Source organism: Toxotes jaculatrix, chromosome 9, assembly GCF_017976425.1.
Source record: "Toxotes jaculatrix isolate fToxJac2 chromosome 9, fToxJac2.pri, whole genome shotgun sequence".
NCBI lineage: Eukaryota > Metazoa > Chordata > Actinopteri > Toxotidae > Toxotes > Toxotes jaculatrix.
Genome location: NC_054402.1, coordinates 2093673 through 2111567, shown reverse-complemented (window position 1 = coordinate 2111567; position 17895 = coordinate 2093673). Strand labels below are relative to the sequence as shown.

The window sequence follows — 17895 nt, the reverse complement described above, 5'->3', positions numbered from 1 at the left end:
AGGTCGAAAAAATTTTTGACTTTTTTTGGCCGAAAAAAACGCCATACTATACTATGACGTTTTTTATGACTTTTGGAGGTCAAAAAAATTTTTGACTTTTTTTGGCCGATTTTGACGCCTTACTATAGTATGACGTTTTTTATGACATTTTGAGGTCGAAAAATTTTTTGACTTTTTTTGGCCGAAAAAAACGCCATACTATACTATGACGTTTTTTATGACTTTTTGAGGTCGAAAAAAAATTTGACTTTTTTTGCCCGAAAAAAACGCCATACTATACTATGACGTTTTTTATGACTTTTGGAGGTCGAAAAAATTTTTGAGTTTTTTTGGCCGATTTTGACGCCTTACTATACTATGACGTTTTTTATGACATTTTGAGGTCGAAAAAATTTTTGACTTTTTTTGCCCGAAAAAAACGCCATACTATACTATGACGTTTTTTATGACTTTTGGAGGTCGAAAAATTTTTTGACTTTTTTTGGCCGATTTTGACGCCTTACTATAGTATGACGTTTTTTATGACATTTTGAGGTCGAAAAAATTTTTGAGTTTTTTTGGCCGAAAAAAAACGCCATACTATACTATGATGTTTTTTATGACTTTTGGAGGTCAAAAAAAAATTTGACTTTTTTTGTCTGAAAAAAACGCCATACTATACTATGACGTTTTTTATGACTTTTGGAGGTCAAAAAATTTTTTGACTTTTTTTTCGCCGAAAAAAACGCCATACTATACTATGACGTTTTTTATGACTTTTGGAGGTCGAAAAAATTTTTGACTTTTTTTGCCCGAAAAAGACGCCTTACTATACTATGACGTTTTTTATGACATTTTGAGGTCGAAAAAATTTTTGACTTTTTTTGGCCGAAAAAACGCCTTACTATACTATGACGTTTTTTATGACATTTTGAGGTCGAAAAAATTTTTGACTTTTTTTGGCCGAAAAAAACGCCATACTATACTATGACGTTTTTTATGACTTTTGGAGGTCAAAAAAATTTTTGACTTTTTTTGGCCGATTTTGACGCCTTACTATAGTATGACGTTTTTTATGACATTTTGAGGTCGAAAAATTTTTTGACTTTTTTTGCCCGAAAAAAACGCCATACTATACTATGACGTTTTTTATGACTTTTTGAGATCGAAAAAATTTTTGACTTTTTTTGGCCGATTTTGACGCCTTACTATACTATGACGTTTTTTATGACATTTTGAGGTCGAAAAAATTTTTGACTTTTTTTGCCCGAAAAAAACGCCATACTATACTATGACGTTTTTTATGACTTTTGGAGGTCGAAAAATTTTTTGACTTGTTTTGGCCGATTTTGACGCCTTACTATAGTATGACGTTTTTTATGACATTTTGAGGTCGAAAAAATTTTTGAGTTTTTTTGGCCGAAAAAAACGCCATACTATACTATGACGTTTTTTATGACTTTTTGAGGTCGAAAAAAAATTTGACTTTTTTTGCCCGAAAAAAACGCCATACTATACTATGACGTTTTTTATGACTTTTGGAGGTCGAAAAAATTTTTGAGTTTTTTTGGCCGATTTTGACGCCTTACTATACTATGACGTTTTTTATGACATTTTGAGGTCGAAAAAATTTTTGACTTCTTTTGCCCGAAAAAAACGCCATACTATACTATGACGTTCTTTATGACTTTTGGAGGTCAAAAAAAATTTTGACTTTTTTTGCCCGGGAAAAACGCCATACTATACTATGATGTTTTTTATGACATTTTGAGGTCGAAAAATTTTTTGACTTTTTTTGGCCGAAAAAAAACGCCATACTATACTATGATGTTTTTTATGACTTTTGGAGGTCAAAAAAAAATTTGACTTTTTTTGTCTGAAAAAAACGCCATACTATACTATGACGTTTTTTATGACTTTTGGAGGTCAAAAAATTTTTTGACTTTTTTTGGCCGAAAAAAACGCCATACTATACTATGACGTTTTTTATGACTTTTGGAGGTCGAAAAAATTTTTGACTTTTTTTGGCCGAAAAAAACGCCATACTATACTATGACGTTTTTTATGACTTTTTGAGGTCGAAAATTTTTTTGACTTTTTTTGCCCGAAAAAGACGCCTTACTATACTATGACGTTTTTTATGACATTTTGAGGTCGAAAAAATTTTTGACTTTTTTTGCCCGAAAAATACGCCATACTATACTATGACGTTCTTTATGACTTTTGGAGGTCGAAAAAAATTTTGACTTTTTTTGCCCGGGAAAAACGCCATACTATACTATGATGTTTTTTATGACATTTTGAGGTCGAAAATTTTTTTGACTTTTTTTGCCCGAAAAAAACGCCATACTATACTATGACGTTTTTTATGACTTTTGGAGGTCGAAAAAATTTTTGACTTTTTTTGGCCGAAAAAAACGCCATACTATACTATGACGTTTTTTATGACTTTTTGAGGTCGAAAAAATTTTTGACTTTTTTTGCCCGAAAAAAACGCCATACTATACTATGACGTTTTTTATGACTTTTTGAGGTCGAAAAAATTTTTGACTTTTTTTGGCCGAAAAAAACGCCATACTATACTATGACGTTTTTTATGACATTTTGAGGTCGAAAAATTTTTTGACTTTTTTTGGCCGAAAAAAACGCCATACTATACTATGACGTTTTTTATGACTTTTGGAGGTCGAAAAAAATTTTGACTTTTTTTGCCCGGAAAAAACGCCATACTAGACTATGACGTTTTTTATGACTTTTTGAGGTTGAAAATTTTTTTGACTTTTTTTGCCCGAAAAAGACGCCTTACTATACTATGACGTTTTTTATGACATTTTGAGGTCGAAAAATTTTTTGACTTTTTTTGGCCGAAAAAAACGCCATACTATACTATGACGTTTTTTATGACTTTTTGAGGTCGAAAAAATTTTTGAGTTTTTTTGGCCGATTTTGACGCCTTACTATACTATGACGTTTTTTATGACATTTTGAGGTCGAAAAATTTTTTGACTTTTTTTGTCCGAAAAAAACGCCATACTATACTATGACGTTTTTTATGACTTTTTGAGGTCGAAAAAAAATGTGACTTTTTTTGCCCGAAAAAAACGCCATACTATACTATGACGTTTTTTATGACTTTTGGAGGTCGAAAAAATTTTTGAGTTTTTTTGGCCGATTTTGACGCCTTACTATACTATGACGTTTTTTATGACATTTTGAGGTCGAAAAAATTTTTGAGTTTTTTTGGCCGAAAAAAACGCCATACTATACTATGACGTTTTTTATGACTTTTTGAGGTCGAAAAATTTTTTGACTTTTTTTGTCCGAAAAAAACGCCATACTATACTATGACGTTTTTTATGACTTTTTGAGGTCAAAAAAAAATTTGACTTTTTTTGCCCGAAAAAAACGCCATACTATACTATGACGTTTTTTATGACTTTTGGAGGTCGAAAAAATTTTTGAGTTTTTTTGGCCGATTTTGACGCCTTACTATACTATGACGTTTTTTATGACATTTTGAGGTCGAAAAAATTTTTGACTTTTTTTGCCCGAAAAAAACGCCATACTATACTATGACGTTCTTTATGACTTTTGGAGGTCAAAAAAAATTTTGACTTTTTTTGCCCGGGAAAAACGCCATACTATACTATGATGTTTTTTATGACTTTTGGAGGTCAAAAAAAAATTTGACTTTTTTTGTCTGAAAAAAACGCCATACTGTACTATGACGTTTTTTATGACTTTTGGAGGTCGAAAAAATTTTTGACTTTTTTTGGCCGAAAAAAACGCCATACTATACTATGACGTTTTTTATGACTTTTTGAGGTCGAAAATTTTTTTGACTTTTTTTGCCCGAAAAAGACGCCTTACTATACTATGACGTTTTTTATGACATTTTGAGGTCGAAAAAATTTTTGACTTTTTTTGGCCGAAAAAAACGCTATACTATACTATGACGTTTTTTATGACTTTTGGAGGTCGAAAAAAATTTTTGACTTTTTTTGCCCGGAAAAAACGCCATACTATACTATGACGTTTTTTATGACGTTTTGAGGTCGAAAAAATTTTTGACTTTTTTTGCCCGAAAAATACGCCATACTATACTATGACGTTCTTTATGACTTTTGGAGGTCAAAAAAAATTTTGACTTTTTTTGCCCGGGAAAAACGCCATACTATACTATGATGTTTTTTATGACATTTTGAGGTCGAAAATTTTTTTGACTTTTTTTGCCCGAAAAAAACGCCATACTATACTATGATGTTTTTTATGACTTTTGGAGGTCAAAAAAAAATTTGACTTTTTTTGTCTGAAAAAAACGCCATACTATACTATGACGTTTTTTATGACTTTTGGAGGTCAAAAAATTTTTTGACTTTTTTTGGCCGAAAAAAACGCCATACTATACTATGACGTTTTTTATGACTTTTGGAGGTCGAAAAAATTTTTGAGTTTTTTTGGCCGATTTTGACGCCTTACTATACTATGACGTTTTTTATGACATTTTGAGGTCGAAAAAATGTTTGACTTTTTTTGCCCGAAAAAAACGCCATACTCTACTTTTATTCTTTACTTTTACTGTTTTACGTTTAGATGTAATTTTTTTTTATGGATGATAAAAGGAGACAAGAAATACAGACCGTTCATGTTCTGGTCTGTCACCGCTCTGTTTGTCCATCCTGCAGGCGATGGTCGTCCCAGCTGGTCTGGAGCTGAGGACGGTGGCTCCAGACAGGACGGACTCAGTAATCTGAAGCGCAGTGGTTCCTTCACCAAACTCAGAGAGTCAATACGCCGAAGCAGCGAGAAACTGGTCCGCAAGCTGAGAGGAGTCGGAATGGAGGAAACAACCCCGAGGAATGCTGGGTAGTATTCTGTAGCTGAAACCACATCCTCTCCTTAAAGGAATCTCAGCTCATGACTGATTTTTCACTGAAAATTACTAAATAAAACAAAGATCCCCTGTTGAATAAATAAAGTGAAGGAAAACTGATGTCAAAGACAATTTATAGAGGAGGTGATATTAACTTCTGCAAATTTATGGCTCACATCTCTAAACTGGTTTAAAGTACCTTGAAAGAGAGGTTTAGAGGTTCTTTTTTTAATCTTACACTCTGTTGGCTTTACACAGATGTTGGTTGCGTTTCCCCAACAACTCGTTTCTAAAGATTAACAGTGTGATATTCTGCCCTGTTTTCAGGATGAAGAGAGCAAACTCTCTGAATGTGTTAAATGTTGGAGCCAGAGAGAATCAAGATGGTGCCCAGGTGAGCAGCCTGATGGTGATTCAGTCAATTTAACCACAGTGACATGCATGTACTCGCAGCATTAAGTCTGCTTCTTTAGTCTTATTGTAGTGGTGTTTCTGCATCGCAAAATATAGATTTACTTCATTGAAAATTTAGTTAACTGTTATTTAACATACCATGTCAGTCATTTTCAGCCCATCACATTTTGTCATATTTTCACAAGACCCACAACAATTTTATTTTAAAAAAGTCATTTGTATCAGAAATGTTAAAACTCATCATGTCCTTTTGTTTTGTACCTCAGTTGAGCCGTCTGGCAGAGATTCGAGGCCTGAGCTCCAGCACGCACAGCCTGACAAGACGAGGTTCACTCGGTGGGACCACCTAACACACACACACACACACACACACGCATCCTTCTACATGCTACACTCAAAGATAACTGGACAGAAGTTTTTATTCTGACGGTTGTGAGACATGAATACCCTCAAGAAAAACTAAGGTCACTGTCACACTGAGACTTTTTCGAAATATAATGTGCACATAATAATTTGCCATGCTTGTTTTGAGTAATATCTCCAGAAAGTAATTGGAAAAGCACGAGTCACATGTCTGTAACTTGACTTATCTACATTGCACTATAACCTTTCCTTCCTGTTCACATCATTCCTTTCTGGTTTTAGATCACTAACAAATTCAGTTTCCTCACTACAAGTTAATTATTAACTGGAAACTGTGTTTTGTTGGACCCTTTTATACTAAAATAATGCCAGCTAAAAATAATACCAGTTAAAAATAACAGTAGCATTTACACTGTAAGAAATCATGTTTCCAAGTTTACATTAACGAGTGATCTGTAATACTGTTAATTGGAGGTTGTTCCTCGTGCTAGCGTACCCTTTTAAGGTATATTTTTACTAGCAACACTGAAAAAAAATTTGTTTTAAATGAAATTCAAAGTTAAACATGCATATTGACATCACAGATTATCTTTGTAAAAGCGAATGTTTTGAGGAGCACAGGGACGTTGTTTGCACAATGATCAAAAACGTGAGTTTGTCAAAAATGTAGTTACATTTGGTTTACGAGGGAGAAGTTAAGCAGATAACAGGTTTATACTGAAGACATTTATTTAAATGTGACTGATGCTTTTGCCTTTACAGTGTGCAGGCCATTCAATTAATATTTTTATATTTCCAGATGATAAGTATAAAAACACAAATGTGTTTACTTTTGCTGTTTTGCACCACAGTCCAGTTCTGTCATTCCAGATTATGAAAATAAGGACCAGACTTTTTTTGTAACTTAACTAGTTAAAAAATCCCAAACACCAGCTCTACAGAAAGAACACACGTACCTGACTTTAAAGATGGAAAAGTTAATATCAGTTAATATAGTCTTATACTTATTAATATTTCTGAGAGTAAACACTTAAATAGTCAATGAAGAATTTTACTAATTATGTATTTAATTAATTTTGAGTTTTTATCTAAATCTGTTCAATTCAGAAAATAGTAATGAGTTATGTGTATGCCCAAAGTTATTGTTGTGTGCCTGAGTCAACATCGCTTTGATGACTTTTTGATGTTAAGTCTAATATTCACTCTGTTTTAGCTCTGTTTTTGGTCTCCACCAGCTCCTGAGGGAAATATCTGGCTCTGTAGTTGCTAAATGCTCCACTATGTTCAGCTGGTCTCTGACTGTCTGTGTACAGTGGGTTTTTACAGTGGGTGACTCTGTGAGAGTGAACCAGAGCAGTGTAGTTAAACAGTGAGCTCAAACAGTTGGTTGATAATTCTCTGTAGGTTTGATTTGAGCTGTTTTTTTCTGTGCTTATTCACTGAAATGCCTGAAGCCCACAATGCATCTCAGGTCACTATTGTAAATAGGAAAAAAAAAAGCTTTGAATATGACATAGATTTCTCTGTGCTCTCTTTAATTTGTTATAGAAAGAATTACTTGAACTAGTTACTTCCTTGACTGAAAGTCAAGATTTTAATGACGTGGCATCAAAACTGCGTGAACAAAAAACCTGATTGCTTCTTCCATTTTCTGTTGCAAGAGACAGAGCATTAATGAGTCCATACACACTCATAACACTACGGATGCAAATAAATAAAAGCTGCTAGGAAATCTCGGCTCCCTGAAAACCATGTTACACCTGATGCTCGTGGATTTTATTCCACGCTGCTCTTCTTAGGACTCACTCATTTCCTTTTGCTCATTCAAACATACAGTATATTCTGTTCTTCCATGATGGAGAACTACTGATTGTACATTTGCTGTAGTAGAAGAGGTCACTGCTGTTTGCTGTATGGGCTGAAATCGCACTGTTACTGTAGAAAGTGTTGTCTGTTACAAGCTTTATGAAGCTCTTGTATGACTGTTACAGACAAAATGGGAAAAATGTGTAGAAGTGGACTGTATCTCTTCTGATGCTGTGTTTATTCTGGTAAATATGAATATTTGTATTTTATATTTGCAAACTCGAGCTGAATTAAATTACAATAAAACGTTAACGTGCGTTGTTTTAATGAAAATATGGCTTCAGGTGTTTTACAAGTGTGGCTGTTTTCAAAAAGCTGTTACTTAAATTTTCCGTTTGAAAAGTGACTGTCAGATTTTTGGTGTTAAGTGTTGAGGTATTTGCTCTGGATTTGATTTTGTCAAAAGCCTCTTACACATTAAAATCACATTATATGCTACAAACTGAAACACCAAGAAGAAAAACACGAGTCAGTTGTTAAATACAAACATGTGTATTCCAAACTTTGTTGAAAAACAGATACACAATTATTTACGTTCATGATACAGTGTGACTATGTACAGTTACAGTAGTAGTAGTAAGTAAGAGCAATACTGTGTGTGTTACACCCACAGATGTAATCAACATTCCTGTTGTTAAAATGATGTGTTTACACACTGGTGATGAGTTATTTCCAACACATCTGCTTCTGTTTTTGTGACTCCATCATGGGTGTTGCCATGATAATGACATTATACAGTGTATGTCACCTTCACGTCTGATGAGCAATCTGAGTGATTTTCTGCAGCATCTCCTCTGACTCCAGCTGCTCGAGAGTCAACAGAGACAGACCCAGCTGGTCCTCCTGCAGACAGACGGGGGGGGGCGGGGTTTGTTAGACACAGGTAAAAATCAGGGAAAGAAGAAGGTGAGTGCAGTGATCACTAAATGGCACTTCAGCCTGCTGACACTGCTGAGGGTCTGAGGACATCTGGTTCTGGTAGAGTCAATGTTCTAATTGCTCCTTCAAGACACACGTAAGTGCAGACTGAAGGTGAAGTATTACCTGTAATTATTCCATAATCATGAGTCAGCACATTATGTGAAATATGTGCAGGACATACATTTCTTCTCTAGACTTTTTGTATCTTACATGATCATGAAATTATTTATTCTGTGATCACAAAAAGGTTGCTTGTCAAACTAAATATGCTGGAATAATTAAGTCGACAATGCTGAAAAAACGTTTTGTCATTTTAAGAAATTTTTGTTGTGCCTGGAAAACTAAATTCAAACATCTTTACCCATGTGCTCTCTGACCTTTCATATAAAATAGTTTCAAACTTTAAACTTTTCCAACCAACGATTTTGTCCTGGTGTTTTTTTTGCTTCTGGCCAGTGAACACTTCTGTTTGGCTGGTTAACTCTCCAGGAAAATGAGGATCTGAAACACATTTTACATTTGTGTGGTGCGTGGCAGGTGTGGACCGCACCTGTCTGAAAGGTTGAGCCATCTGCCGCAGGAAGTGCTTGGAGAGCTGGACAGCCTCGTCCACGGTGAGGTTCAGACTGCCGTCGTTGATGTGCTCCTGGATCCAGCGAGGAAGCTTCCCACGTTTGTCTGCTCGGGCGTAACGCTGTGCAGGGGCGAGAGAGTTACTTTAGCTTCAGTCGTCACATACTGATTCATCTTCACTCAGAGAAATTAACCACCAACTGCTCCAATGGAGCTATGCGGTTGTAATAAAATAAACTGGAAGGTGCACATGAAGCAGGATGATGCTATGGCAGGTTCAGAGGGCAACAATTTAGACTGGAGAGAGAGATCACACACCTTGTCAGCAAAAATCATGAGTCCGTAGTCGGTCTTGCCTCTGATGGCTCTGCCCACACACTGAGCTGCGTGACGCATGGCATCAAACGTTAGGAAGTCATTCTCTCTGATCTGAAACTGATCCCGAAGGTACTCCAGACGAGCCTGAAACATAAGTGAGGGAAAAAAATTCTTAAGCTATGAACAGAGTGATGATGGTAAAACCACCCAGTCAGACTGAAGAAAGCCTGCACTAAATCCTTCCTGCAGACCACACCATGATGAAAATGAAGTGCACTTTATGGTAAATAATGAGTGATGTCAGACACAGTTATAGACACAGAGACAGTTCTTACCTTTAGGATACGGCTCTGTGTGTAAACGTAAGGCACTCCGAACATGATGACTGCCCGGCCAAAGTGGTGCACTGAACAGAAAATACAACAAGATTCACTGTCAACAAGCTGAAAAACTGAACTCACATATTCTCAACTTAAGGTGAAATGTTGCTGTATCTTTATATGATGTAAAACCATAAAGAACTCTGCTGGAACTGTTTCCCTTCATTCCTTCTACTTTGTTCTGCTGGATCTAAATGATCCCATAGAGAGTTTCTGGTTAAGTCATCTCAGCAACCTGCTGCATCCTGATCATTTACCAAAATCTATTCCTTCAGAAACCTTTCCTCTGGCCACAGACAGGAGGATGGCTCCTCTGCCGTTCTCACATGCCTGAAGAGCAGAGACAGACAGACAAAGGTCAGAGGTCAAAAAGTCTGGAACCCATCAGCAAAACCAGAAGATAACATATTACTATCAGTGTGTATTTATTCCTCTACCACACTGGTAACGCTAAATGGAAAAATCATAGGCACTGTATCATCTGTTTTCACCAACATGACCCGTTGGAAGATATTTCTGACTTTTTTACTAATAATGATTATATAAAGTAAGATGCCAGGTGTGTGTCTGACCTCCTGGTATTTCTCCAGGGCCATGCTTGTCTCTGCAGCATCCTGGGTCTCAATGAAGATAAGTTTGTTTCTCTGGATATTCTCCAGGATACCCTGCAAATAAATATGTAAGAAAAAAACACACACATCAGGAACCTGTGCTTCTTTTCCACACAGAAAGAGTGGAAATCAATCAAATGAAAGACAATATCTGTGCTACACTGCTTGAGGAATAAAACAGCTACGTTTGAGCTACGTAACTCACGCAAAGCTGTCGCGTGGCGCGCATTCTTCCGACCGCAATCCGTGTAAAATGAGGAAAAGATCAAGAGTGTGGCTCCGTTTTAGCAGCATCAATGCTAACAGTGCACAATACAAAATATGTACAGGCATAAAGGCACATTTTACACGGAGTTACGCGGATTGCGGTCGGAGGAATGCGAGCGACGCGACAGCTACGTAACTCGGCTTGGCGTGAGCTACGTAGCTGTGGCGAAGCTGTCAGCTACGTTTGTTTGAGCAACGCATCTCACGCAAAGCTGACAGCTTCGCGACAGCTACGTTCGTGTGAGCTACGTAGCCCACGCGAAGCTGTCGCGTTGCGCGCATTCTTCCGGCCGCAATCCGTGTAAAATTAGGAAAAGATCAAGAGTGTGGCTCCATTTTAGCAGCATCGATGCTAACAGTGCACAATGCAAAGTATGTACAGGCATGAAGGACACTCTGCCAGTGCTTTCTGACTTGGCAACAAGTTGCCTCTGTATGCGAGCAACATCCACAGAACGTACATCTTGTACTGCTGGGGACACTGTTAGCCTGCAGCGAGCTCGTCTGACACCTGAAGAAGCAGACGTGCTGATTTTTCTAAAGAAGAACTGCTTAGTGATATAATGGTGCTGCAGTAAGCCTAATGTACTGACTTCAAACTGTTAATTTTGCACTGGTTCGTTGTGTTGGTTACATTTGTTACGTTACTTTTTCGCTTTTTACTTTGCGTGTTTTCGACGCATGTATGAATGAAAAAGTGAAGAAACTGATAAATAAAACCAAAGTTTTTCAAACTTATGTGTAATTTAGATTTCCCAGAACAGATCTGCAAAGAAAAAATGGTACTAACAATTCTTCTGTATAAGTGATGCCAGCTTTGTGACAGCTACGTTCGTGTGAGCTACGTAGCTCACGCAAAGCTGTCGCGTCGCGCGCATTCTTTCGACCGCAATCCGTGTAAAATGAGGAAAAGATCAAAAGCGTGGCTCCATTTTAGCAGCATCGACGCTAACAGTGCACAATGCAAAATATGTATAGGCATGAAAGCACATTTTACACGGATTGCAGTCGGAAGAATGCGCGCGCGACGCGGCAGCTACGTAACTCGGCTTCGCAACTCGGCTTCGCGTGAGCTACGTATCTGCCCCGAAGCTGTCAGCTACGTAGCTCACGCTGTCGCGAAGCTGTCAGCTACGTTTGCTTGAGCTACGTAACTCACCCAAAGCTGACAGCTTCGCGACAGCTACGTTCGTGTGAGGTACGCAGCTGGCGCGAAGCTGCCGCGTTGCGCGCATTCTTCCGACCGCAATCCGTGTAAAATGAGGAAAAGATCAAGAGTGTGGCTCCATTTTAGCAGCATCGATGCTAACAGTGCACAATGCAAAATATGTATAGGCATGAAGGCACATTTTACACGGATTTCGGTCGGGAGAATGCGCGCGACGCGACAGCTACGTAACTCAGCTTTGCGTGAGCTACGTAGCTCAAACAAACGTAGCTGACAGCTATGCGACAGCGTGAGCTATGTAGGAAAGTTATGTGTAATATAGATTTTCTAGAATATTTTTTTAAGAAATAGTATTGACGATGCTTCTGTTTAAATGATGCAAATATTTTAATTTTATTAAATTTATTATTATCATCATTTTAAGTGCAAAGATAGATTAAGATCCATGTTCAAAAGAGCAGGGAGACACAGTCTCTCAGATGTGTGTGCTCTCTGTTCACACACTGACCTGTTCATACCAAGATGCCACAATGTTCTCCATGTAGATGTAGCTGGTGAAAAACGCCACAATGCCGTCAGGAACGATGGCAGACATCTCCAGAAGCAGGTTGCCATAGTTACGAATCACAGCTGGGAAAAAAAATTACATGTATTTATGTCAAAGTTGTAAATAAATTTTATTTTTTCCCATTTGGAACATGAAGCTCTAATAAACAATGCAGGAGATGATTCTACTAACCAAAGTCTTCTCTGGTCTCAAACTTTGAGCTCAGAGCCACTTGGTCGTTTCCCCTTCCAACAATCTACACACAACAAAACAAAGGAACACAAAGATAAAGGAAGGTGGTTGGAAAGGCTCCAACAAATAAGTAACACATTTAAAATATGGAAACTTTTAGATTTTGCATGTGGTATCTTTGTGACACAATAGGTCAGTTTCAGTCTTTGACCACCGGAGCTGCCACAGGAAGTACATTTTTGAAAGTATGTATCTGAGAGTAGCTGCACACCAGGGGACAGAGGCAGGTCCGTGCCAGCGTCATGGTGAAGGATGCCATGGTAACAGGGCGGAAGTCAAGGATTCGGGGGTAGATGTCCAGCGGAGAGAGTGTCTGATGAGGAGAAATTACATATTAGTGCAGGTCAACAGTCGTCTTAATCACAATACTGACTTGTTTTGGAGTTTCCAGAATGAAAGCCTGAGACATGAGGGTGGCAATCGGACATCTCAATGTTTTGGGTTTTTTTTTCAAAGAAATAAGGCAAAAGTCTCAACTGCGAGTGTTACAGGACGGAAATGTCCTCTTTTTAAACTGAGCAAAAAGGAAAGAGACAGAGTGGTAGACAGCTTACCCCTGAGGTGATGACGACTGACTGAAATCTTTGAAAAACAGGTTTGATGGCTATAGATGGGTCCATGCAACTGAGGACAGAGACAAACCAATGGTCAGAACAGTTTATATCACACAGGCTCAGTTCTGCATCCACTTACATATCAGAGTAACAGTAACTGCTTTGCTATTTTGAGCTTCAGAATGAGACTTTTCAGTCTTTCCAGCTGAAACATCTTTAAACATTAGTCGGCTGTTCGCGGCATACGTTCTGAAGTCATTGGTACGAATCTGAAAACTCCTACATGTCATACATTTTAATGGTTTTTCACCAAAGAAGAAAGAAACCACCAGTTCCGTCTCAGACAAACATTAAGGAAAATCTACAAACATCTAAACTTTAACTATCATTTTTAACTATAATCAGTAATTTATGTGTGTTGACACCAAATAGACAATCAAGAGTTTTTACTCATTTTAAAAATGTTATTTGTCAACTCTAACCCACCTGAAGTGCAGCACGGGGTTGGCGATGGTTGGTGTTCTGTCTTCAAAGGGCTCGATGATGATAGTGAAACCTTCAGACACAGAGAGAAAGAAACACTTAATGAAGTTAAAAAAAGAATAAAGCCACGCAGCTTTAACACACTGAATTTTTTTATGACTTGTTTAAACAAGTGGTATTATGAAAAAGAAGCCTGTGATGGGCACTTTGTCATTATCTGTATATAGCAGAAGCACTGACATAACACAGAAACATAAACATCTGGGAGATATCTAAAGCTAAATCTGACTTCTAACACACATCTTACTGCAAACACAGCATCTGCCAGAATAGTATATTTGTTAATAGAGTCTGACTGGAGAACTTAAAGAGATACAGCCGTGTTTTAGTACCTTGGCTGTAGGTGCTGACCAGGGTGGCAAAGTTAGAGATGAGAGTAACAGCTGAGAAGTCTGCGATGTCGGCAATCTCCAAAGTTCGTAGTAATGACTGCAAGCGCTCTGCACAAAACCTGGAGAAACACAGAGGGGGATAAACTGGAGGCATTTAAAAAAGTTGAGTGTGAGGTGAGAGGATGAGCTGGAAGCTGCTACGGAAACGAGGGAGCAAGAGGATAAGAAAGGAATGAGGAGGAAGAGCCTGAGAAAGTGAGCAAGAAAGTGAAAAAGTAAGAAAATGAGTGAAGACGTGATCACATGAGACCACACAGCGCTGACTAACAATAATGTTTGTGTGGAGAATTCAAGCAGAGAGACAGGCTAATAAAAAAAAGGAGACTTGTGCGATTTCATAAAGCCGACACTGACCTCAGAGGTTTGCGGTCGATGCAGACTTTGTCAAAGATGTCTTTGAGGAACTGTGGGGCGCTCTCCTGTACAACATGTTGGACCCTGAGACGCGATTTCAGATACTCCAGGAAACGCCTCAAGAAACCAACAAAGTGCTCAGCGGTGCGAATAGTCCCAGGGACTGCCTCTGAGAGAGGTGGGGGGGGGGGGGGGGGGGGGGGAGAAAGAGGGAGAGAGGCGGAGAGAGGGAGAAGAGAGAGGGAGAGAGAGTCAAAGTTTCGGTTTTGTGTTTTTCAATAAATCATTCTGAAATCAGTGAAACAAAAGGGAAGAATATGAGAAAAAATAATATATTGTTCATGTCCAATCTTGCTGACGGCTCTACCTTGAAGAATTTCATCTGGTAACACTGGATTTGCGAGGTAGATGTCTGTTTCCCTGGCAACATTGGCTTCCTTCAGCCCCTCCACCAGTCGCCTGTACTCTTCCTTCAGCTTAGCAGCGTCCGTTTCCTTTATCCTGTCAGAAAGCAGGAGAGGCAGAGGCAGCTCAGTGGAACTTCATTGGTTTTATCTTATTTATTTGGATAAAATGTTTAGGGAAGGAACACATCTCTTGAAATAGATTTTAGTTATTGACAGACACTTTGTTCAGATTATTCTGTAACTGTGTTCGGACATGCAGTGGCCTGCAGCAGAGCTCAGGGGGTCTCGTTGGGTATTGAGACACACCCAGTGAGTCTCAGTATTCATCTGCCAGCCTCTTACTTGTGTATGGTGTTCTGCAGTGTGTCCACATTGTTCTGGCAGCGGTCCAGCGTTCGCCTGGTGATGTTCACACTCATGGAGTCAATGCAAACGTTGTCTGAAGAGAGAGGGAAAGAAACAGTGGAGAAGAAGTGGAGAAGCGGTGGAATAAAAATGCAAAAGAAGAGGAGAAACATTAAATTAATATAATGTCAAATAAAAAAATCTGAACTATAAAAACAATCTCAGATTTTTGTGATACCTGGGATTTGATACTAAATTAATTTTATTAGGCTAAATCCTAATCTTAGACTCAGTTCAGTTCCTTACCGATGTTATGAGCCTCATCAAACACCACTACAGACTTCTTGGCCAGCTCTTTGGACACCAGGTCAGCTATCTTTGGGTCCAGCAGGTAGTGGTAGCTGTACACCACAATGTTGGCGTGTAGGATCTGACAGGAAATAAACACAGGAGAGAAATAGTTTTCAATAAATAAAACAATCACTGAAAACTGTCTTTCCTTATGCAAATTAGTTCTTCTTCTTACTGTACTGAAACACTCATATGCTAACAAACTGCTGAGTAATCTGTATTTGTTTTAAGCCTAACCAACTATAAATCCATCCAGTGATGGTTTTCAGATTATACTGTCACACCAGGCTCATTGTATCATGGCTGTAGAAGTCTGTAGTATGACGTACGGAGTAGCGTGCCAGATAGTAAGGACACCATCCTTTCCTCCTGCCAAAGTCCTTCAGGTCATCAAGGTTATAGATGCCAGCAGGAAGAGGCACCTGTCGGCCGACAGCATCAAACTCCTACAGAAACAAACCACAACGAAGAATGAGGTTCGAGGAAACGAGCAACAGACCGTGACGTCTTCATGTGAGCTTCGTCTGTTAGAGCCTCGCTGAAAAATACCAGCCGGTCTGAATCCGATGTATTCAGGTGACGTCTTACCTCATAGAAACGACAGACAGGCTGGTCGGGGTTGCTGTGGCGTTGTGCACGAATGTACGATGCTGTCAGACTGTGACACTTCCCATCAACCTCCTTACCGAAGCGCAGAGAGCTCACCTGGTTATAAAAAGAGGATGGCGTCACGGTCGAGGCCAACAAGTGTTTATTTAATGCTTTAGACACAGAGAAGAGCAGAAATGCTGAGTTAACGATTCGCCCGTGTTGTACATGAGGTCCTGATGTTCGTACCTCAGGGTGGATGCAGAGGTTTTTCCTTGAGGAAAGAGCCAAAGCCAAGAAGTTGTTGCTTTCTCCAGTTTCCTTAGAATAAAACTCCATCAGCTTTCTCAGCTCCTCCACGACCTAATCAGAAGGACGACTGATTATACGACACAGGATGTGTTGGTTTACACAGCGTCTTCTTATTAATGCTGAACTGACTCTCACGTTTTACTGTTTAACTTAAATGTCTGAGCAGTTGGGACAGTTGGACAAAATAAACTGAAATGAATTGCACCTTTCATCACTTAGAGCTGAGTGTGATTTTATTTGAGAGACTCACCTTCTCGATCTCAGGAACTGTTCTGGAGCAGTATATTAACTTGGTCACTTCCAAAGGAAAAGCCTGAGAGAGGGGGGACATCACATATCAGACGGTCTGTATGGTGCTGGAAACCACAGCGGACGATAACTCACGGAAAACCTGAAAGGACTGAACTCACCCTCTGGTAGGCAACGATGAGAGACAGCAGAGAGATGGTCTTCCCTGTTCCTGATGGCATCTCCAGGACTCCATGGCCCTGAACATACAACCAAACACACATGGTCAGTCACTCAGAGACAAACTAGGAACAGATAAACTGTTCAGTCATTTTACAACAACAAAAAAACACAAAAGACTAAACTGAGATACCGAAACATCTCCCACCTTGGCGTCCAGCGTCCTCTTCAGCTCCAGCATGTAGGAGTACTGCTCAGGATAGATGTAGTCATACGGAAAATACACCAACAGACCCTCGATGTTGAGCCTGGAATAAAACAATACTTGTAACGTTGCAGATTCAGAGCAGAGACAGTCGGTCTCTTTAAATCAGTAGGTGATGATATGTGAAAAGCAACTATTAAACCTATTTACCACCACATAGAAAGGCATTTAACACCTGTTTCACCCGCCAAAGTATGAACAATATCTAGGACTGATAACGCCCACAATTATTCTGCAAGTGCATGAATTTACTGACGTTTAGTTCACACATTTGTCACCACTTCCCAGCCGGAAATATCATGAATTAATCACTAGAAATAATTTAAACACAACCTGAATCAGCTGCAGAACACTGATGGATAAATCGTTCGATCGATAGATCGACAGATCGATTAACCAAGTACAACACACTGCTGTGTGAAGCACCCTGACTTTCTGAACTGTGTCTGAAGCTAAGCTAACGTGGACGCTGGCTCCGTAACTAACTAACCGTAACTAACTACACGAACACACTGACTTTTAGAGAATAAGCTGAATAAACTGCAGCTGCCAGCGTCAGGTTTGATGTTAGTTTAACTGTGTCGCATAGTTAGTTCTTGTTAAACTTAATGCTAACATGTTAACATGCTAACACTGGCAACACACCACAGCTAAAGGAGGTGTGTTTGATTTCTGTCTCAGCAGAGACACTCACTTCATTTTGGTGAAACGTGTAACAGCGGCTCCTCTTCTTTAACAGCCGCGCTCGTTATTCTGGAATAATCATTAATAACTTTAGAGAAAATAAAAACAACAGCGAAGCTACTGCTTCTTCCTTTGCTGCCGCTGCTGCTTCCGCTTCTTC

The 17895-nt window shown here is 38.8% G+C and overlaps 2 protein-coding genes across 4 annotated transcripts in view; one reads left to right on the top strand and one right to left on the bottom strand.

Annotated features, from left to right (window-relative positions):
* Positions 1-8026, top strand: part of klc3 (kinesin light chain 3) — a 26487-nt gene extending 18461 nt beyond the window's left edge. For 2 of the 3 annotated variants that reach the window (XR_005894582.1, XR_005894581.1), the window contains exons 12-15: positions 4665-4845; positions 5180-5246; positions 5533-7790; positions 7839-8026. Coding sequence is in view for 1 of the 3 variants with exons in the window: in XM_041046339.1 (XP_040902273.1) it covers positions 4665-4845; positions 5180-5246; positions 5533-5616 (332 nt within the window). In the remaining 2 variants the exon portion in view is untranslated. Of the gene's footprint in view, positions 1-4664; positions 4846-5179; positions 5247-5532 lie in introns of all 3 variants that reach the window. The other variant, XM_041046339.1, reaches the window with a different exon arrangement.
* ercc2 (excision repair cross-complementation group 2) lies at positions 7978-17895 on the bottom strand. Its single transcript, XM_041046338.1, has 23 exons — positions 17746-17895; positions 16995-17094; positions 16789-16866; positions 16629-16691; positions 16316-16429; positions 16067-16183; positions 15808-15924; positions 15434-15557; positions 15125-15221; positions 14743-14876; positions 14376-14544; positions 13962-14080; positions 13573-13642; positions 13087-13156; positions 12744-12845; positions 12473-12536; positions 12242-12363; positions 10260-10352; positions 9945-10017; positions 9643-9713; positions 9308-9451; positions 8967-9110; positions 7978-8338 (listed from the first exon to the last, which is right to left on the bottom strand). The coding sequence occupies exons 1-23, from the start codon at positions 17748-17750 to the stop codon at positions 8246-8248; spliced, it is 2283 nt and encodes a 760-aa protein (XP_040902272.1). The 5' UTR covers positions 17751-17895; the 3' UTR covers positions 7978-8245.